The sequence below is a fragment of the Photinus pyralis genome, unplaced genomic scaffold (genome assembly GCF_008802855.1).
Source record: "Photinus pyralis isolate 1611_PpyrPB1 unplaced genomic scaffold, Ppyr1.3 Ppyr1.4_LG5, whole genome shotgun sequence".
In the NCBI taxonomy this organism is placed as follows: Eukaryota; Metazoa; Arthropoda; class Insecta; order Coleoptera; family Lampyridae; genus Photinus; species Photinus pyralis.
The window spans coordinates 33569937-33588758 of record NW_022170596.1 but is presented as its reverse complement, the minus strand read 5'-3'; the positions used below and the strand labels follow the sequence as shown (position 1 = coordinate 33588758).

The 18822-nt window shown below is 35.1% G+C and overlaps 1 protein-coding gene and 2 non-coding genes across 4 annotated transcripts; 2 read left to right on the top strand and 1 right to left on the bottom strand.

The window, feature by feature from the left end:
* The first annotated feature begins 627 nt into the window (after window positions 1-627).
* On the top strand, window positions 628-17755 carry LOC116172467. Of its 2 annotated transcripts, XM_031489689.1 has the most exons (6): window positions 628-784; window positions 13177-13392; window positions 13576-15177; window positions 15225-15362; window positions 15409-15826; window positions 17465-17755. In XM_031489689.1, exons 1-6 carry the CDS (start codon window positions 668-670, stop codon window positions 17551-17553), a joined length of 2580 nt encoding a protein of 859 aa, XP_031345549.1. In that variant the 5' UTR covers window positions 628-667; the 3' UTR covers window positions 17554-17755. The 2 variants fall into 2 exon arrangements, with proteins under 2 accessions (XP_031345549.1, XP_031345547.1); XM_031489687.1 differs by having other exon boundaries at window positions 13177-15177.
* Window positions 12454-12526, bottom strand: Trnar-acg. The gene has a single exon. It is a non-coding gene; the product is annotated as a tRNA-Arg (tRNA).
* Window positions 12783-12855, top strand: Trnar-ucg. The gene has a single exon. It is a non-coding gene; the product is annotated as a tRNA-Arg (tRNA).
* Window positions 17756-18822: the final 1067 nt, after the last annotated feature.

Sequence of the window (18822 nt, the reverse complement as noted above, 5' to 3'; positions counted from 1 at the left end):
ACTCTCGAAAAGTGGCTTGTCCGAAGTCGGCCGGGAAACTTCCTTATAGATCACAACTGACCAGAATATTCAGAATTGGGCATTGGGCCACAATATCAAAAGTTATGTGCAATTAACTGATGTCTAACTCTTGAATAAAATTCTGTCGTTTAGCCAAAATCTATAAGAAAATATCTTTTCCCGGTCCATATCTATAAGTTTGCAGAATTCTTCTACAAACTTTTAAGCGTGAAAATCTTATCATTTCTACATTCTCTTTCCGTTTTTGCTTACTTTCACTGAAACTTTTTTATCCGGCTTTATAGGGCAAATTTTGCAAACTTGACTCAATATACATATGTCGTTTTTTCAGAATTGTTTATATTGGTTTGACATGCACCTAAATTGCAATCTAAACTTTGCGAGTAATGCTTACATGACTATACATACGTGTGATAGTAGACTAGCAGAAAACTTGGCACTAAGTAAGTAGGTAAATACAAATAAAGTTATTACCTTTATTTAATAAAAACATCAAATAAAAAGAAAAGTGTTTTAAAACCGAGTTAAGTGAAATTCAATTTATTTAAAAAGTAGGGAGAGACGCCGATGATGAGCGTTCAGAGGGAGAAATTTAAAAAGAATTGCTGCGCTTTGAAGAAGATTAGTTTGTACTCGAAGTCTTCGGATGGTGTATGTGAATGCGGAAATTGGTGCTAAGATGAAGAACTCTTTTTGTAGTTATGTTCTCCTGGTGATCTGTGTTAAAGCTGCTTTTGCGCAGTTTGGTGGACCATCTCCAACGGTAAGTAATTCATAAGCATCTGCATTTCATTCATTAATTCTACGTTGAATTTGGGGTGTCGTTTTAGTGATTTAAATGCACAGTGGAGAATAAATAAATGAAAGGGCAATGATCTATTCTTGAAAGTTGCCTATAAGTGTTGTGTAATGACGAGTATACCTTCTTATATAATCATTTGAAATTAATGTCATAAATAAATCCAAAACAGGATGCTTAACATTATCAACACTAATAACACTTTCCTATAGACAAATGGAGTAATCCGTTAATGTCGGATAGTGTTATACTATCGATAAATTTTTGCATATAAGTACTTCCTAATGCTACTTTGAAAATCGCACCCCCAATTCGAGTCGGTAGCTCTTTGACGCTGATCCTATTATAGTGGGACATTCGAAATTGCACTATACTGAGTAAAGTACTCAAAACGAAACAGATACATTTATACTTAGTTTTACGTTAAAATTCACTCCACCCCTTAGCGCTGCGGTGACATCCCCTAAAAGTTTAAACGGCATAGTAGAGCATGCAACAAATTCTTAGAAAGGGTTCCTTTCCCTCGAGCTTAATTAAAAGGGTTATGGTCACAGGGAGTGTTATCATTAAGAAAATTAAAACCTTTGGTGTTCCCGAAAGTGACCAAACCAGAAGAGAATGTAAACTCCATTGAAAAATTCTTCAATAATCTACGTAAATTCTGTCAATCTCTGATTAGAAGAGAAAGTTAAATGATTAATATATAAACGAACATCACCTTAAAACATTTAGAGATGATTACTTGAACTTGTTTAAAATTCAACAAAATTATAATTGTAAATGACTCTTCAAAAGAAGTTTTACACAATGGGCGAAAGTGTTTGCTGCACTGTCTTATGACAGCATAAAAAGAACCTGCCATTATCATTATTATCTCCTCATTTACATTGTTGAATTCGCGTCGAATTCATTTACATAAACAATGCAATATTCGCTTTCTTTCAAAGGCCAATAATAACCCCCAATTTGACATTGATGACACTAAGAAGTGAAATTATTAATACAATTGATATGGTGACAGATATTTATGTGATTATTATGAATAACTAAAATCGTGAAATTTATACAATCACGACTTTACGTGAAAGTTTAAAACTTCCAAGAACTGTGGTTCAAGAGTAAATTTTTGTTAGTGAACTTGACCTAAAGAGAAATCCAAGTTAACACTTTTGCCTTTTGCTTTCATCTTCAATAATGAAGTGTATAAATATGTAAATAAACTACTTTAATTATGTATCCTTTAATCTTTCGTGCCTATGCTTTTAAAACTAGTACTTTTTAGTCTAATAAGGCGTTGGTATTCGAAAAGTTCACTTTGTTCATAACAAGGAAAACACACCTACGATGGTATCTTGATCAAAATATTTGAAGTGTGGATTAGGGAGACACTGCAACACTGAGCCTTGTTTGTAACTGTTTGTATTGACTTAATTGATTGTGATGGTTATAGAGTACAACTGCTTAGTTACTTTTACAAGGGTCGAAGACTTGCATTCCATAAAATTGAACGTCTACGGCACTGGCAAAAAATTTAACACGACAATTTTAATTTGACCCACGGCTAGCTCAGTAGGAAGAATATTTTCAAAACTCTTACCTTGAGTAGTTTGGCCCTTTATCTCCTCTTAAAACCTGACATTCAAAGTCTAATAGGTCTGGTTTGATTGAACTCGAATCAATACTCATGTTGATTGAATATATTAATTAAAACAACGACGATCAGATTCCATTTTTCTTTACATATTCCTGGATGTAAAATATTATTTTGATTCACAATTTCTTAAAACAAATTTTAAAAAATGCAATATCTATCTCGTGATCACGAGCCTATGCTAAATTTGATCCTTATCTGAAATTCATCTTCACCACATAATAAATTTCTGATACATTCTCCTCTACAAAATATACACAAATCTTAGAATGCTAAACAAAATTTTAATCCAACAAAAGAAAACCTGCATTTTTCAGCCGGCTAAATGCTAAATGGAATGACGTAACTTTTAGGTTTACTTTAGTTCACGTTCGATATTAAGCGGTATACGTGTAAATTTTCCTATGTTGAATAAAATACGACACTTAAACTGCAAGATCAGACATTGATTTAACGAATTAAATGGACTGATTAATCCAGAAGGTTTTTATATATCAAACTACCTATACCTATGTTTTGAATGTAACAATTTTATTTCACATTTTCAAAAACGCATCAGTGGGAATTGCGGAACCGTTATCCGATTGGCGAAAAACTGCAACAAGCATAATTTCTGTTTAAAAAAAGAGCTTTTGTAATTTAATACAATTTAAACAGTTTCTTCAGTGAGAAGAAGGGGTATATAAAAGTGGATTCAAGATGCAAACATCGAATTTTGACAAAGGAGTTGTGTCACAATCTTTAACCAAATTCTCATAGTCTTTCGCCGAAATAGGGTTAGTGGTGGCAAGCGAACAACTTACTTATTCGCTGATGATGACAGCCTTGCTGTTGAAACGCGTTCAATAAATTAAGTAATGTTATTGTGGCATATTGGTGTTTTTGTTTGACGTTTGCAAAGTGAGTTATTTAACAGCAAATGCAAATAATTATCGCGGCCTTTAGGTCCTAATTCACAGCGCTTGAAAGCGGTGATCATACGGTACCTATAAATATTCTTCTCCTAGCGTCGATCCTATAGAAATTGTCTGGATTCAGGACCCCCTCTAGATCGCAGCACGTATTCGTGGTATATGAAATACAGGAATGGACAATAACCCGCAAAATTTTACAGTCTTACATATTAACAATCCAAATCTAACTTCAGTCATTTATAAAATCACATTTCTTCACTGATAGTCCATCAGGCACTGTAAAAAATATGTATAATTCTTTAATTCGATTTTCAGCATTCAAGTGCTTAAGTATGCCTATTGGACGAGTCCGTGAATGGCGAAAACTTGATTGACCAGCAATTTTAAAATTTTTATTTATGCACCCATTTCATTATAAAAACATCGAAATGCAAATCTTATAGATACGCCATAACAAAAAATATGGCATTGGTTCAATGTTTCAGAATTGCATTTTTCGTTGTTTTGTATACATCAATTTAATGATGAAAACCAGCACAACAATACAAAAGGGGTAAATATGCGTTTGTACGTCAGTGCTTGACCAAATTGAAAATGAGCTCTGGTGCTATATTATATTATACAATAATTACAGAAGATTTAAATGAATTTCAATAAATTCCACTCCCTTTTATTTAAAATTTTTTTAAGCTTAAATTTTGGATTTCTACATTGAAAATTTTGACAAAGTGCACGTTTCCTCTAAATACTAAAACTAATTTTAATCCAATCAAAGGAATCACTTTAATTAAATGCAGATTTCCCAATCAATGAAACAAAATAACCAAAATTCTATGTTTCAATCCGCTTGTTAACAATAAATACAGTACAAAATCTGTTTCATGCAAGTAATTTTCAAGGGTCGATTCCTTTAGGAATATTAAAATTATTGCGAAATTCCTAAAAATAACCGACCACTACTTTATACAAATCAAAAAACTTTAAAAAAAACTTACAGTTATTGTCCTGGCCGTGGATTCTCTTCTGGTAACAGGTGGATCTTATCTCTCCTTGGAGAATGCTACTTCTTTTAGAAATATGGAATCAAATCGCTTCGATAGTACATTTGCATTTTTTCCACCACTTTGGTAACGTTTTCTTCAAGATTGCATTCAAGGTTTCGTTGAAGAAAAGTTCGTATGAATCGCGAACCCAATCAAACCGGTTTAAATTTCAAATCGCTACTACATAAACATTTACAAAATGAAAATTTCAATGCATCTAAACTGGTACATAACCGCCTGCGAAATTAACTACGAAATAATGGCAATTATGGAAAAATAAATTTCACACACACATATAATACATGCTAGCTCTTTTAAAGTCTAGCCTCGTTTGCCGAAAACTTCCGTACAATCCGATCTAACAACCGCAAATGTACACGTTGTAATCGCTTTTTATTTTCAGATATACTTTTGTTCACGTTCGCTATGAAGCGGTATATGTGTACATTTTCCTATGTTTAACAAAGTACAAATTCGAAAAAATACTTTTGAAATTCTAAAGCGGCCACCCGTTACACTGTCTCAGTATTAGATCTTGTATTGAAATCGCAAAATCACAATTTCTTAATTTTCTAAGGGTTTAACGTTCTCTGAAGGGAATTTCAATAGAGCCAGCTTTATCTAAAATTTAATAAAAGGCCATGATTATTGCTTCTCACCCTTAAGATAATAACCAAGTGAATATTTGCAAGCCCTCAGAAGGTCAGTGGAAAGAGAAAGATTGATCTGATTAGTAGATATTATGGTAGCGAGGTGGCCAAACTACAATCCCTCCATGTCCGAAGAGTTTAACTCTTTTTTAAAAGCGAATATCAATAGGTCCAGGTTATAACACAAAGTAAATTTCTCAAACATTTCAAAAACCGAACTATCCACATAGTAGATCTTGCGACGCAAAACAACAATTGCTTAATTTTCTAAGGGGCGTTAACGTTTTCTGAATATCAAATCAATAGAGCCAGCTCTGCTTTATATACAAATTTATATACAAGACCATTGGAAGGAACAAATAGATCTACATAGTAGCCTACGTCTAAAATACTAGAAACACAAACTTAATATCACTTTTTTAAAATAAAATCCTCAAAGCGTTGAGATCATCACAAGTGATTCCACTTAAAGATGAAGAGGTCATTAATTTGGTAGAAACCGCGATTAATTCCATTACGCGTAAGTACCATTTGCATACGGATCCACGTTCTACATACCACAGTTTTATTTGTATTGAAATTTCTAGTCGTAAAGCTATATGCACGAAGGATGCCATCAATTAGTACTAAACAAATCATGGAATGTGTGAAGACTTTTGAATGTAATTTGTCTTCAAGGTTAAAGTACCACGCTATAGGCTTGAATTACAGGATATGAAAGCTAAGAAGTGCGTAACAAAAACATGAGTGGTACCTAGAGAGTAACAAAACAAACATTTTTGCAAATAAACTGAAAATATAGTAGAAATCTCAAACATCACCAGGTTCGTAAACCACGCTCGGGGATGGCGCGCAGATGTCGCCGACCCCACAGCATGTAGCCCCGTCCGGGCCGTCGCTAAAGTTGTTATAATTACTCAACCCCGTAGGTATACATACGCTCTTCGTCTTTCTACAGCGATCTTCTACGGACCCTCATTTGCTGCCGACCATAGTGAGATTAAAAGCGACCTTTTCATAAATAAATTTGCTAGACAAATGGCAAATTGCATTTTGTTACATTTCCTCTTTGAGCTCCATCTAGTTCAATTCTTTCCACTTTGAGTACAGTACAGCGCCAAAGACAAAAATTTAAAGGATCTTACTTTTAACGATGCCTTGAAATTTTCTCCAATTGTCAGTTCGATTTCTACTTTGGAAGCCTTAAGCAATACGAATGGACTTTTCGTATATGTATAGTTGAATTAGGTTGCTTGTTGAAAATTAATGTCGAAAGATGGTTGACGCAATTTGATCCAGGAATAAACCGTGCTTAGTAATACTAAGTACCTACTTAATATGCAGTGCTATTTATTAAGAAGTAGACATAGAGATTCGCGTGTATTGTTTTTCCATACGTCTTCTTTTAAATGACAAAATTTCTTCTGAAGATTGCCAAAAATTAGCGGCGCACAAACCCAGGTCATTCTAAGAAACGACAGGTCTTGATGTAGAAAATAAAAACACGACCCATCGAGGAAGGAAAAAGTTGGATCGTCTGGGGTCTACTGCTATATATCTTCAGTTAGCATGGTCAGATGGTTAATATTTTCTACAATCCTAAATAAAAAAGACACTCGAAAATGAACGTGCGGTTGATATTCGGAAAAAAAATGGATCTCTGTCCAAATGCATCATTGCCATCTCTATGCAATTTAACTATTAGTTATATACCTACTGTGCTTTCAAGATAAGAGGGTGACCTCAATATCTCTTTTATTTACCAAGATACGAAAAATTTGTCAAATATACTTTTATACGTGGCATTACGGTCTATCCGATTGCATATTGGAATTTCCGGTATCACTTCCGGTTTAACCCGAAATCGACGCTACTTTCGTTTTTCAAAAGCAATATAATTAATTTTCTGTGCGACAACATAAAATATGCATGATTGAAATACAAAAAAATGGAGAAATTCATTATTGGTGATCGGTGTCTCTATGTTACATGGGGAGATCGTACCGCGAAAAAGTAAATCTTCAAAATGGGACAATAAACAAGTTGATGCAGGTCTTTTCTGTGTGATATGGCACACGGCATACTAGATTTCATAATTTTCTTTAATGTTGAATCATATGCGATCCGACCGATAGATCGTCATGTAAAAATTATATTTGAGAAATTTTTCGTATCTCGACAAATAAAAGAGATATTAAGGTGACCCTCTTATCTTGAACGCACTGTATAGTAATCAGAATCATATTGAAAGTGATGACTTCCTTCTACAGAATTATCCCACCGTTTTGTTAATCACAATGAAGGTCCCAATTCTTCGTATTCTAAATATAATGCAAAATAACATACTTATAAGTAGAGATAGTTAAACATTTCTTCATTTGTGTAATAAATTGCGCATGCATAATTCAAATCTAATTATTCATGCATGTATAGGTGTATGGCGATGGCACAAGAAAAATAAAAATGAAGATAGTTCTTCTCACGAGTAAATTTGATCGGAAATTGCAGTAAAGTTCCTTTGCAGCCATTCACAATGTTCCACGAGAAATATTGACTAGCAATTGAATCTTATGTATTGGATTGTCCCTTACAACGCGGCGGGTATGTGTTCAATCATTGCGCACTCCATAATTTTCTTTGATCCAAAGACGTAACCACTTCAGAAATGCTCAAACACAGAAACTTCAGCCATATTCAGTAACTTTGTCTCTAGAGATAAACCGTTGGTTCCTAAAGACCAAATTTCCTCTAAGGGTTAGTTGCCTCCAATAGTCGTAGGTATGTACTCAAAGCCCTTTTAAAAATGAAGAGACCCAGATCGTCATAAGAATCTCTTCCTGTATTCTTCGTATTGCACTATTGAGTAGGTATAGACATAGATTAGGTAATTGTTTTTTTAATCTATGGCTGTGTTGCGACTTAGAACTTGAAACATGTGACATGAGGGTTCGGACCTTCTACATTGAGTAAGAAAGGTGGTTCGTTCACATCAATGAATCCTCATAATATGGGAATTTTTAGCTATTGTATGTAATATAATAATTATTAATAACAAACCATTGTTCTTCGTGCGGAATCAGATCAGAGCAAAATTTTCTAACTTGGTTAAGTACCTTCTTCTAATTCTAATTCTAATAATACGGGTATTAAGCAAGTGTGTATCGTTTTTATGTGTTACAAACGAAGCACGCGTGACTAAATCGACTTCTACAATCTACAGTGTCTAAATGTATAAAAATTGCAAACCAACCCCCTAGTCAATAGAGGAAAAAGTTATGAGCATCATAGCCGCTAGAATCTAGTGATCTGAATACAATTTAACAATTAATAAAATTAATTAAAAAGAAGACAACGATTTCACAGACTCTAAATAGACCTAAAAAGTAACTGACCTAATTATTTAATAACTGTTATTAATTAACAACAGTAAGTGTAAAATAATTGCAGGAATCACGAATATGTAACGTTAAAAAACAACGATCGCAAACATGCACGATAATTAATGTTATTTAATATGGATAATTTTACATTTAAATACTAGAAACATAGACGCATTAATACCTTCTCTTCATCCTTTAACCTATAAGCACCAGATGCCACTTGACTTTCTCCAGCCTCCAGCAATTTAAGCAGAGTGAAAACTATGGCCTCATGAATTTAACGGTTGGTTAATTTTTTTATAATATTTATAAATCTTCTAATTCAACCATTATATAATCACAGTTATTAATGATCGTAGGTATGTATAGGTTACACCACAGATTTATCAAAAACGGTCGTCCTAAAAAAACTTGTGACATCTCGGTTAATCTAATTGCGTAAATTACAAAGAAAGTAAACTACTTTACGTAACATTCTGAGAATCTCAAAGCGTTTTTTTGATAGCAACCATAATTCAATCTCAAAGAAACTTTTAGAAAATGAGGAAGAGCGAGCGTTTCAAAAGAATTGCATCTTCCTGTGTGAACATAAATGATTGTTTGTCTGAAGAATTCTCATCAATTTGAATTTCGTGTAATTTGCAGTTTTATTAAATTTATTTTATAATCTAGACAAAATTACTAATTATGTAGTAGGTAGCGGTGATATAATCGCAATGATACTAATACATCTATTGTTCTTTAAATTAACATAGATGTATAAACAAATAATTGAGTTCACAAAAAAGTGTAACGAATCCGTACACAGCTAAAGGTTTTGGTTAAATTGGGTCAAATTCTCATTATGGCCCCATGAGTATTGATTTTGGACTTGAATTTCCAATTTTCTTCCTTTGCTTATGACTTTTTGTAGTTATATTAGAAGAAATGAATTGGAAATTTATTTGGCGTTGAAATATAGGTAGCATATTACGTACCCAAGGACTAAAGTGTATCTCCCTAATAACTCGAGATACCTCAAAGCATCGGACCTGTAAACTGACCAATAGACGCACAACGCACTGACAACAGAAGCTTTTCAGTTTTGTTATAGAACAGGATGGGCATGTTTGCAAAGTGCTCGGGCATGCTTGAAACGTGCTCGGTCATATAACTCATAAGGGGTGGTCAGCTAGGAAGATTTTTTCAATGGTCGTTATGGAACGTTGGCCTTGTGTACGGTCCTGATTTTTAGATTAGGTGTTGAGAACTCTAAGCGTCAAAAAGTCGGATTCACGATGCAAATGGTTAAGGTCACAGGAAAGTTCAAGTCAGGAGTGCACCTGAAAACTAGTTTTAGCTGCGCTACTTTCTACCATGATGCAGAATGAATGAAATTTTGTAAGTGTGTCGTAGAGTGGATTGGTAGAGTAGGATTTGCTGAAACCCCACTCGCACAAAACAGAAATGTAAAATACAGAAAAATTAAAGATATATGAAGTAGCTAAAAACCTGAACTTCGGCTCTTCCCTCTTCAAGTTTGATCGATGTGCTTTAAAACCAATACAGTTTTTTTCGTGATTACCATGATCTAACCAATTTTGGTCTACTTTTGATCAACGATCTGACTTGTAGAACGTTTCTAACAGACAGACAAACAAACATAACATTCGCTCATCGTAATCATATCATTACTATGTTTGAGTCACTACCAGTTCATGATCGTCTACCTTTTTGCCTAAGAACTCCCAGAACATTGATCCATACTCCAGGTTGGTCCAGAATATACCTACTTAGTTTCTGGCGAACCAAGAACTCAATATGGTAGTATTAAGGTGTCGGACCACTTTAATTACTGTGAATTGAATTTTTTAAACCATAAACGAATAAAAATTCCATGTTCTCTCAGTCAAAATTCTCTTAAATTAAAATTAAAATTAAGTATCTTGACAAACTGCTTGAGATTTCAAGTAGCCTAACATGTAAATGCTTTCAAATCAACCCAAGTCAAGTAGACAATCCCTATATAGGCAGCGAATGATTAGCATATCTACTCTTCTAAACCATCTCAACAGCTTAGTTGTTTTTAAATGAGATTTTGTATTTTGGGTATATTTGTACTGACAACCTGCAAGTACTTAAATGTTTACTGCCTTGATTCATCGCAAGCGGTGTGCCAACAGCATTCTCATAGAAAAGATGCCATTTCGAAGATTATAAGTAGTATCATTGAATAATTGTATACTCATTCAATGGTAGTATTTAATGTAGCATGCGACCATTCTAATACAAAGTATTATCGTTAAGTTTCCATAAACAAAATTGATACTGTTGACATTCATCTTATCATAATCTCTTTTATAAACTGCGTATATGTATGTACAATCAATGTATGAATGAATATGTCCCCGCGTAAGATGGGCATAATATGGATCTGAGTTCCATAATAGAAGGCTTAGTAGAAGCACAACTCTTCGAAAGAGATGACAAAGTTTCCTACTTGAAAGGTAAACTTTAAAATTTACAGCAAAAGATCCTTTAATAACCCAATGTACCAATAAACTTATAGAAAGAGAATTGACGAAACCTTGAATGAGAGTATCTCGATGGAAACCTCAGAGCAAGATGAAAATGCGAAATTACTACAAGATAAAAATGGAGAATAGAAATCTCGGATCTAAATAGACAGTCTCCTTCTAATTACCGACCAATGTCTAATCTCAGTATTTTTGCTAAGATATTTGAGAGGATTGTATCCAGTGATATTTATTAAACGTATACAACATTTTTCAATATGAAAGTTCTTTAACATTTTATTTCCCATAATCTCCTGCTCAAGCTCAATTTTCTCCAACCTCAATAGTTGCTGATGAGGTCGATAACCAAGATGCTGATCAAGATAAAGATGAAAACTATGTTGACAACTGATACACCTCCAACAGTCTTTTGTAAATAGTTTAAACTTCTTATATCTGAAAATGTCTTCATATTTTTAGCGCTATTATATTCTTTATGGCTGGCTGGCTGGCTGTCCGGCTGAGATCTCAGCAATTATAATTGCTAGAGACTTTACATTTTCACTAAAAGCTTTCTGTTAGTGTAGATGTGCAGACTCTAGTCTATTTTGAGTTAGATTACTCGTGAGATCGATAATTTAAAACTTTGTTAATAAAATACTGATCTGCATTACCAAAAATGCGCTTTTATCATGCATATGCGGATTTATAACTTGTTTTATTTTTCAATCCATATTTTCTTTAACTAAACTGTAAATTGGCTTTTCTGGAAGTTATTATTCTGCGTTAATTGTTTATTTTACCCTTCTTCAAATACCTACTTCATAGTCATGATTTGACTATTTCTTACGTGATTGAAAACCGAGTATATCTCAAGTTGCCCAAAGGTAAGAGTTTGTCATTAGTTAGTTATTCCCAAAAGGCCATCTATTGAAACGTAATCGAGAAAAAAACGAAATTTAAAGGTTTCCCACGTGGCGGCCGGACTAAAAAAGGATCATATGAAAAAATGAAAAATAGATCTGCATGCCAGACCTTACATTGTACTACCTACCATATAGTAAAATATAGTAGGTGTTCTACCTTGTCTAAAACGAGAAATTATTCACTTTCACTTAATCAGACCGCACAAATTAAGAATTAAGAAAATATATATTATTAAAAAAAGAAATGGATAAATTATGAATTGATTCCAACAAGGATAGTTAAGTACATCAATTTAAAGTGACCTTTAAATCGACACATTTAGAAAATTATCCGTAACCGCTTGTGTATGACAAAAATACAAATTATTCAGTTCCTTTCTCTTGATGAAAGATAATCGGATTCGGTAATAACACTTATACTATACATTGATGACACATTTGCATACGGTATACTTAATACTTTCATTCTTAAATATAAACCGAGCAAACAAAATAATTTCAACCGCTAAGAATTATTTAATTTTTTCATCAGTGTTTGTGCAAAATAATGTTGAGGGAATTGAAAAAAAAAGCGCGACCCTGCCAGGATTCGAACCTGGAATCTTCTGATCCGTAGTCAGACGCGTTATCCGTTGCGCCACAGGGCCTTGTACCACGTTTAGTTCTTTATGTTGTATTTTGTTTGGTAGTTATTTACTATGTTTTGAATTAAATTATAATTAAATACAAATAATATGTAAATACAACTAATTTATTCGAAAAGAATAATTAATTATCTCACACATTTAATTTTAAAGTTTATAATATGTGTATTAACACTAAAGTCTAAAAAATAAAATAAAATTAAATGCCACGTCATAACTTTCTGACAGAAATGAACTTTGAACTTTACCGTGTCATGTAGACCGTGTGGCCTAATGGATAAGGCGTCGGACTTCGGATCCGAAGATTGCAGGTTCGAGTCCTGTCACGGTCGCGAATATTTTTGTTTGCAAAATCTACGGACTATTATTTCAAAATTTTTTATAGGATTTCACGTACAAATACGTGAAAATCAATACTGATCCTCTTTTTCATTCAAAAAGAGGTATTTATTTGAATGCACATTCGCGCGAATGGACATACGAATGAACAGACAGACAAAAAGTTTCCAATTCTGATCTTTCGCTACCTCTGGAAGTTCAACTTTTTGTAATACACTTTCTTAAATCAAAGCACATAAAAATTTCATATAAACTTTAAAGCCTTTTGAAATTTTAATATGTGCCAACCTACCTACAACTTTTTTTTGTTTCAGAACTTTCACGATGATCGAGGGAGATTATCTCCACAGCAACAAGGGCATATTCTCAGTGACGTGCAGCAACATCAACATAGATTTAGCGTTAACAGTCCGCAGTTTCCAGTACCACAACCACCGACTGCATCTCCCACAGCAGCGATCACAAATAATCAATTTCTGAATCATCAATTTTTACAAAACCGACAGGTGTTACTGAACCATCCGCCTCAGGTACCAAACCATTATCGATCCTCTGTAATTTCGGGGCTACAACCTCAGTCGAATGCACATCTTTTACTACCTTCTCAAAATGCACAAGCACAATTTTATCAACAGCCAAATGCACTTCTTCAACCTTCGCAAACTACACAGATTACTTTTCCCGAACAAGCGCAACTTAATAAAAAATTTCAGGTACACATTGACCCAGAAGTTCAGAAAAAGCTTCAAGAAAAAAAGGCGATTATAGAAAAACATAATATCTATGTAGAGAAACAGTATGAAAAAGCTCTAAAGAAAGCTCAAACCGATCACGTCGAATTTGTCGACCAGCAAAAGGAATTGAAGAAAAAGTTGTACGCGCGTGTGTATAGGCCCCCAGGCTCTCCTGGCGTGAGGTACTCCATAAATCAACCCAGGTATTTATATCCGGAAGAGATATCTCTGTTTAACGTAGCCGTCAAGAAATATTACGAGGAGCATCCTACAACAACCACCACCACAACGACCACTACTACCACAACCGAAGCTCCAGTGACCACAAAGGATATCGAAGATTCGTCCGCGTCTGAGGCGCACGCACAAAACCTTTACAAACAAATCCAAGCAGTTTCAAATCAAGAGTTAACGAAACCCTTTTTACCAACCGCCTTACCAGTCACAAAGGTAAGAACGATACAATCGCTTGAGGATTTGACACAGTTACAAAGCCAATATAAAAACCGACAAATCAGAAAGGACGACTTATTGGCGCAACTGAAACTGGCAATCGGCGAAAACCCCGAGGAGGGATTCGGGAGTAACGCCACTTCTAGAGAGGTTTCCTTAGCGAACGGACAGAAAGTGCAAATTATTAAAACCTCAGATCCGTCGCTGATTCCAGGTGCAACCCCTTTAAACCAGAATTCCTTGCAGCAAATCATTGCGCCTACAACAACCTTAAAACCGCCAAAACAAATAATACAAGAGTTAACGCATGGGGTGCTGCCACCAGGTGCGAAGTTTGAGGTGTTACGTCATGGCGAAGACGGTTTGGAACAGCTTAAAGCTCTACCCACTAATATACCGAATCAAAAGAAAGTCACCTTTGTTTTATTAGAAGAACAGGCCGATGGTAGTTTAAAGGTGCAAGGAGTTAAAGGAAATGGTGAGAAAGAGAAAAGTGAGTTTGATTACGATTCGATTTTAAAACAAATTAAAGAAGGCGAGATTAAGCTGCCCAATAACGTGAAATTGCCACCAGTCACAAAGCAGCCATCAACAACTGCAACTCCGCTAGAAACCACAACGGAAAAAATCACTAAGAGCATTAAGGTATCAACTACCTTCGGCAGTTCCTTTTCGCCTCATATAACACCATCAACACGCTTGGTTGCTAGAAGCACAACTCCCAAGCCGACTCTAAGCACTAGGCTAGATTCGTCTACTAGACGCGTATATCACAACGCACAAGATGACCTGCTTCGACAGGCGTCATCGGCTACCGCCAGTAGCAGAAATGTTCTCGTCAACAACTACGAGGTTTCCTCGACCTACCACCCCGTGGTAACCTCTCGTTCAACTACCACAACCACCGTTAAACCACCGGAGGACTTGGTCGAAATTTTAAAGAAGCACTCTTTGTATGCCATGTCTAAATTTTTAAAACAGTCCGGACTGGATACTATACTAAATGAAACTGGCCCGTATACCGTATTTGCGCCCACTGATAAAGCGTTTAGGACACTTTTAGTTCAGCTGGGCGGCCCAGAAAAGGCCGAAGAGAAGTTTAAGGAAAATCCGCGATTATTAAGTGGCGTAAGTTAGTCTGCACGTTGATGATGTGATGATAAGTTTTCTTGCAGCTCTTGTTACATCATGTAATACCAGGCGCATTTAAAATAGAGTCTTTGCAAGATGAGATGACTGGGGTGTCATTAGCAGGTACACAGTTGCGGGTCAATCAGTATAAGATGCACGATGTTGAATGGAACGATGTGAAGGTTGTTGGTGTCGTTAATGTCGTGATTTTAACGGGTTGGTTTTCAGGTTACAACGATAAATGGGGCCAAAATTTTGGATGGGAAAGAGGATATCGAAATACCTCAGGGTGTGGCGCATACAGTTGACAGGGTGATGTTCCCATTACCAGTGGGGGATATTGTGCAAACTTTACAATCAGATCGCGAACGGAGATTTACTAATTTTTTGAGAGCGTTATTCAGCTCGGGCTTGGTTGAAAGTCTGCAAGGTACCAAGACGTTTACGCTCTTCGCACCAACCGACAAAGCGTTTGCCGGACTATCACCTGAAGATTTATCCAAAATGGTCACAGATGAGGCTTTATCCAAAGAACTGGTAATGAGACATCTAACACATGGTACTCTATTCACAACTGGCATGAGGTACTATCAGGTTCGAGACAGTTTAGAAGCAGATCATCAAATTACGATCAGTAAAAGTACAGGTAAGAACTTAATTGTGGGTAATTGGCGCAATAAAAAGAATTCGTGCATGAATACATAATAATAACTTGTCACGCTAGCGTTCTTGCCTTTAATTATGTTTGGGAACGTTTCACAGATCCACAATAGAACCAATTCATAGTTGATTTTTGGATTATTTCGGTCAATTGTAGCAATTTATGCTTCGTCTATTTAGGTGTCATAACATTTCATTACGGAAGTACCTAGAACAATCGTTGGTAGAAGCTTTGCTCAATGTTTATTAAGTGCAATGAGTGTGAAATATTCATTTTCACGCTTTGCGTTTAATTAAAGGAAAAAACCGCAAGCGATCACCACCTATATCTTTCAATCGTTACGGAAATAGTCAGAACAAATTGAAGCGATATTATGGAGTTATTATTAGTAAATTATGTCATTTCCAATGAGTGGTAAAAATCAAATCGTAATTTTTATTTCTACATCCGCCAGTATTAAATAAGAAAAATTTTACTGGTTTCCTGATTGCAGGTTTTTATGTCCGATGACTCGTTGGGAACATTAGTTAACCAGCAGTAGCAGGTGATTGGCAAAGATCCCACTTCTTTAGCTTTTATTCTGCATCTGGGTAGGTAAAAGAGTCGGATCAGGAATTGTTCTGTTTACTACCGTATTTTCGTCCTAAACTTAAAATTTCTTCTATTCTACATACCCAGCTCTTATGATGCAAATGATTGAGCGACTGTTTATCTGGTAGTTTGGTTTTGTAAGGGAGCGGAAGGAAATGGAAACAGTTATTTACGCCCCTATTATGTCATGCTTACAGTTAGCATTTTGGAATTTGGTATGAGTTATATGTGGAGTTTATTGAAGGAATCGGCTTAAGTGTTGGTCGAGCGCATTTAAGTGTTCACTAACAGTCGTCCTTAACATGATTCTGCCCATCGCGTCAACTAAGAAAAAGTAAAAGTAGTGACGAGTGTGTCTAAAATTGCCAAACTGGGCGTATGCATTTAAATCATTTTGGTGAAGAAACCAGAAGTTGCTTCAGAAACATCTAACACTTTTAATTGCACTCCACAAATGTTCGTTCTGACAGTATTATCTCGTAAATAGCACAAGTACCAGATGAAAAGAAAATTAATTATGATCATATATCACTTCTGAGTTTATACCTATTTTATGCCATTGATCGCAGTTGTTTCGCAATGGTACAAGAAGCGGATAGATCTTCAAACAATAATCGGTGAAAGGATTTACTTATATACACCCAATACTTTCGAGTCATCTTTTCCGTTTGTTCGTCTAATTAGCCTACTTCTTCGTCTCGTAGATTCAAGAATTATACCCATCAAGCAACCCACTTTCTTTATTGTGTCCCCTTGAATGTTACGTACTTAGGTACCTACTTCCTAAATAAGTGCATAGTTTGAACACACTTATTACTTTATATAACTTTCAATTTATTAACAAAACCGCAATCAGCGACGCGTAATTGACTGATTCGCTTGAAAGATTTTCACTTTTTATGATTCACAATTTGGCATCCTTTGCCTTTTACTGGACATCACATAATCTCATAATTTCTAAAAAGCGTTGACAAAACTTTCCCATATCTCTACCCGAAGCGGATGTATACTTATACATGTTTCTTCTTTTAGGAAAAGTAAAAGTGAACAACGTGAATATCGTCACTCAAAATATTCCGGCCACAAATGGAGCCATTCACGCCGTAGATGTTTTATTATAAACGCACATTCCTGCCATCATCATCTTCGATCATTTACATATTTAAAAAAAATGTACATAGATTAGATTTAAGATTATTGACGAACGTACTAAGCAAGTGATCGTTATGTATTTCCTGTTATTTTACTTGTGTAATGAAAGGAACAAATTGTTATTTTATTATTTGTAGTAACTTTTATTTAATAAAATGCGTTAATTTATCACAACGACCAATAAATTACGTACCTATGCTATTTGAAAAACTTACTGAAAGTGACGAAAATGTAACCCCATGTTCCAATTCCAGAATAAAAACTATGTACAACCATTATGTTTAAATTAAACAATGGTACAACCTAGTACTCCAAAACACAATACCTACCTAAAAAGTAGGATACTATACTCTACTTCGAATTCTAAGCAAAACCAGCGGTAAGTACCGTGCTAAAAGTTTTGACTTCGCCGTCAACCAGGTCTTATCTAGTCCTATAGCATCCCTATGTCACACTCTTTTCACAAGATAGAAGTGGATCAAAGCCTTAATCCCATCGATTTTCAGTATAGGGGATTTTTGCCACTCAGCCGCATTCGTGAACTAGGCATTTAATCCGGCTCATATTCAATAGCACTGATCATTGAACTCGTGGAAATCGATTAGCGAAGGTTTGACACGAGGAACAGATGGACGGACCGACAGACGACGCACAAAACCATCACATAAGGGGAATTTCTTTCGAAAAATGCCAACCATTTTTGTGATCTGGGTACATAATACGCCAGTAAACAAACGGAGAATGCATTCACCTAATAATATACAGTGATATTTATTTAGAAGTAGACATAGTGGAATTTATTTATATTGTTTTTCCCTATGTCTACTTTCAAAAAACAAAATCCCTTCTGAAGGGCGCATCCGAAGTAACTTTTTAAAACAAATAAACATCTGGTTATCATAATATTGTTGCGTTGACTTAACAGAACATAAACCCCTCGCCAGGAAAGATTGCCGGTCACAGAACACGTGATCCCGGTCTACAATCTATATTTTTCTTAAGATGCGAGCGACTTCCGAGATAGTATCCTGGCAATGTTGAACGAAAAGTCTTTTCGCCACGACATTGGCGCGATCTCAATTACGGCATAGATATTCTTATAAATAAGAACGTAGCATTGCGCAATCTGCGCACGTGCGCACTTGATGTTTAAAATATGCGATATCATTGCCTTTACTAGAAGAATCTTTTGTTAAAATTTCAAGATATCTCCATAAATAAGAAAGATGACTTTGAGC